Consider the following 2,769-nt stretch of genomic DNA (forward strand, 5'->3'; position numbering starts at 1 on the left):
GTGCGCGCGAGAACGAGAGAGAGAGAGATGGTGTGCGAGAACGAGAGAGAGAGATGGCGTGCGAGAACGAGAGAGAGTCGGCGTGCGAGAACGAGAGAGAGTCGGCGCACGAGAACGAGAGAGAGACGGCGCGCGAGAACAAGAGAGAGATGGCGCGCGAGAACGAGAGAGAGAGAGAGAGAGTCGGCGCGCGAGAACGAGAGAGAGAGAGAGAGAGATGGCATGCGAGAACGAGAGAGAGTCGGCGCGCAAGAATGAGAGAGAGAGAGTCGGCGCGCAAGAATGAGAGAGAGAGATGGCACGCGAGAACGAGAGAGAGAGAGACGGCGCGTGAGAACGAGAGAGAGAGACGGCGTGCGAGAACGAGAGAGAGAGAGACGGCGCGTGAGAACGAGAGAGAGAGACGGCGTGCGAGAACGAGAGAGAGAGAGACGGCGCGTGAGAACGAGAGAGAGAGACGGCGTGCGAGAACGAGAGAGAGAGACGGCGCGCGAGAACGAGAGAGAGAGACGGCGTGCGAGAATGAGAGAGAGAGAGAGACGGTGCGCGAGAACGAGAGAGAGAGACTGTGCGTGAGAACAAGAGAGCGAGAGAGAGACAGCGCGCGTGAACGAGAGAGAGAGAGATGGCACGAGAGAGAGAGAGAGAGACGGCACGCAAGAACGAGAGAGAGATATAGAGAGACGGCGCTCGATAGAGAGACAGTGCGCATGAACGAGAGAGAGAGACGGCCGCATGAACGAGAGAGAGAGAGACGGTCGCGAGAATGAGAGAGAGAGAGACGATGCGCGCAAATGAGAGAGAGAGAAACGGCGCGCGAGAACGAGAGAGAGAGAGAGACGGCGCACGAGAACAAGAGAGAGACGGCGTGCGAGAACGAGAGAGAGAGAGTCGGCACGAGAGAGAGAGTGATGGCGCGCGAGAACGAGAGAGAGTGAGAGAGAGAGAGAGATGGCGCGGGAGAACGAGAGAGAAAGAGACGGCGCGCGAGAATGAGAAAGAGAGAGACAGCGCGTGAGAACGAGAGATGGCGCGCGAGAACGAGAGAGAGAGATGGCGCGTGAGAATGAGAGAGTGCGCGCGAGAACGAGAGAGAGAGAGATGGCGTGCGAGAACGAGAGAGAGACGGCGTCCAAGAATGAGAGAGAGAGAGACTGCGTGCGAGAACGAGAGAGAGAGAGACAGCGCGCGAGAACGAGAGAGAGAGATGGCACGCGAGAACGAGAGAGAGAGAGACGGCGCGTGAGAATGAGAGAGTGCGCGCGAGAACGAGAGAGAGAGATGATGCGCGAGAACGAGAGAGAGAGAGCCGGCGCGCGAACGAGAGAGAGACGGCGCGCGAGAACGAGAGAGAGAGAGAGACGGCGCGTGAGAACAAGAGAGAGAGAGAGAGAGACGGCGCACGAGAACGAGAGAGAGTGAGACGGCGCGCGAGAACGAGAGAGAATGAGACGGCGCGCGAGAACGAAAGAGAGAGAGACGGCACGCGAGAATGAGAGAGAGACGGCGCGTGAGAATGAGAGAGAGAGAGAGACGGCGCGTGAGAATGAGAGAGAGAGACGGCGTGCGAGAACGAGAGAGAGACGGCGTGCGAGAACGAGAGAGAGAGACGGCGCGCGAACGAGAGAGAGAGACGGCGCGTGAGAACGAGAGAGAGTCGGCGCGCGAGAACGAGAGAGAGAGAGACGATGCGTGCGAATGAGAGAGAGAGAGAGAGAGAGTCGGCGCGCGGGAACGAGAGAGAGTCGGCGCGCGGGAACGAGAGAGAGCCGGCGCGCGAGAACGAGAGAGAGTCGGCGCGCGAGTACGAGAGAGAGTCGGCGCGCGAGAACGAGAGAGAGAGACGGCGCGTGAGAACGAGAGCAACTGCGCGCGAGAACAAGAGAGAGAGAGACGGCGTGCGAGAACAAGAGAGAGAGAGAGACGGTGCGCGAGAATGAGAGAGACGGCACGTGAGAATGAGAGAGAGAGAGAGACGGCCGCGAGAATGATAGAGAGAGAGACGGCCGCGAGAATGAGAGAGAGAGAGACGGCGCTCGAGAGAGAGAGAGACGATGCGCGCGAATGAGAGAGAGAGAGAGAGAGAGAGAGAGATGGCGCGCGAGAACGAGAGAGAGTCGGCGCGCGAGAACGAGAGAGAGTAGAGAGACGGCGCGAGGGAACGAGAGAGAGAGAGAGACGGCGCGAGGGAACGAGAGAGAGAGAGAGAGACGGCGCGAGGGAACGAGAGAGAGAGAGAGACGGCGCGAGGGAACGAGAGAGAGAGAGAGAGACGGCGCGAGGGAACGAGAGAGAGAGACGGCGTGCGAGAACGAGAGAGAGAGAGAGACGGTACGAGAGAAAGAGAAAGAGAGAGAGTAACGGCGCGCGAGAACGAGAGAGAGAGAGAGATGGCGCGCGAGAACGAGAGAGAGTCAGCGCGCGAGAACGAGAGAGAGAGAGAGAGAAGGCGCATGAGAACGAGAAAGAGAGAGACAGCGCGCGAGAACGAGAGAGAGTCGGCGCGCGAGAACGAGAGAGAGTCAGCGCGCGAGAACGAGAGAGAGTCGGCGCGCGGGAACGAGAGAGAGTCGGCGCGCGAGAACGAGAGAGAGTCGGCGCGCGAGTACGAGAGAGAGTCGGCGCGCGAGAACGAGAGAGAGTCGGCGCGCGAGTACGAGAGAGAGTCGGCGCGCGAGAACGAGAGAGAGTCGGCGCGCGAGTACGAGAGAGAGTCGGCGCGCGAGAACGAGAGAGAGAGACGGTGCGAGAACGAGAGAGAGAGAGAGA

General features: G+C 60.1%; 1 protein-coding gene across 1 annotated transcript; it reads left to right on the top strand.

The window, feature by feature from the left end:
• Positions 1 to 822: 822 nt before the first annotated feature.
• Positions 823 to 2,605, top strand: LOC122545888 (sperm histone-like; the record flags this gene model as incomplete). The annotated part of the gene is made up of 2 exons (XM_043684769.1): positions 823 to 876; positions 2,485 to 2,605. Coding segments are annotated over 2 exons (175 nt in total), but the record flags the coding sequence as incomplete, so codon positions are not given.
• Positions 2,606 to 2,769: the final 164 nt, after the last annotated feature.

Source organism: Chiloscyllium plagiosum, unplaced genomic scaffold, assembly GCF_004010195.1.
Source record: "Chiloscyllium plagiosum isolate BGI_BamShark_2017 unplaced genomic scaffold, ASM401019v2 scaf_70499, whole genome shotgun sequence".
Taxonomy (NCBI): domain Eukaryota; kingdom Metazoa; phylum Chordata; class Chondrichthyes; order Orectolobiformes; family Hemiscylliidae; genus Chiloscyllium; species Chiloscyllium plagiosum.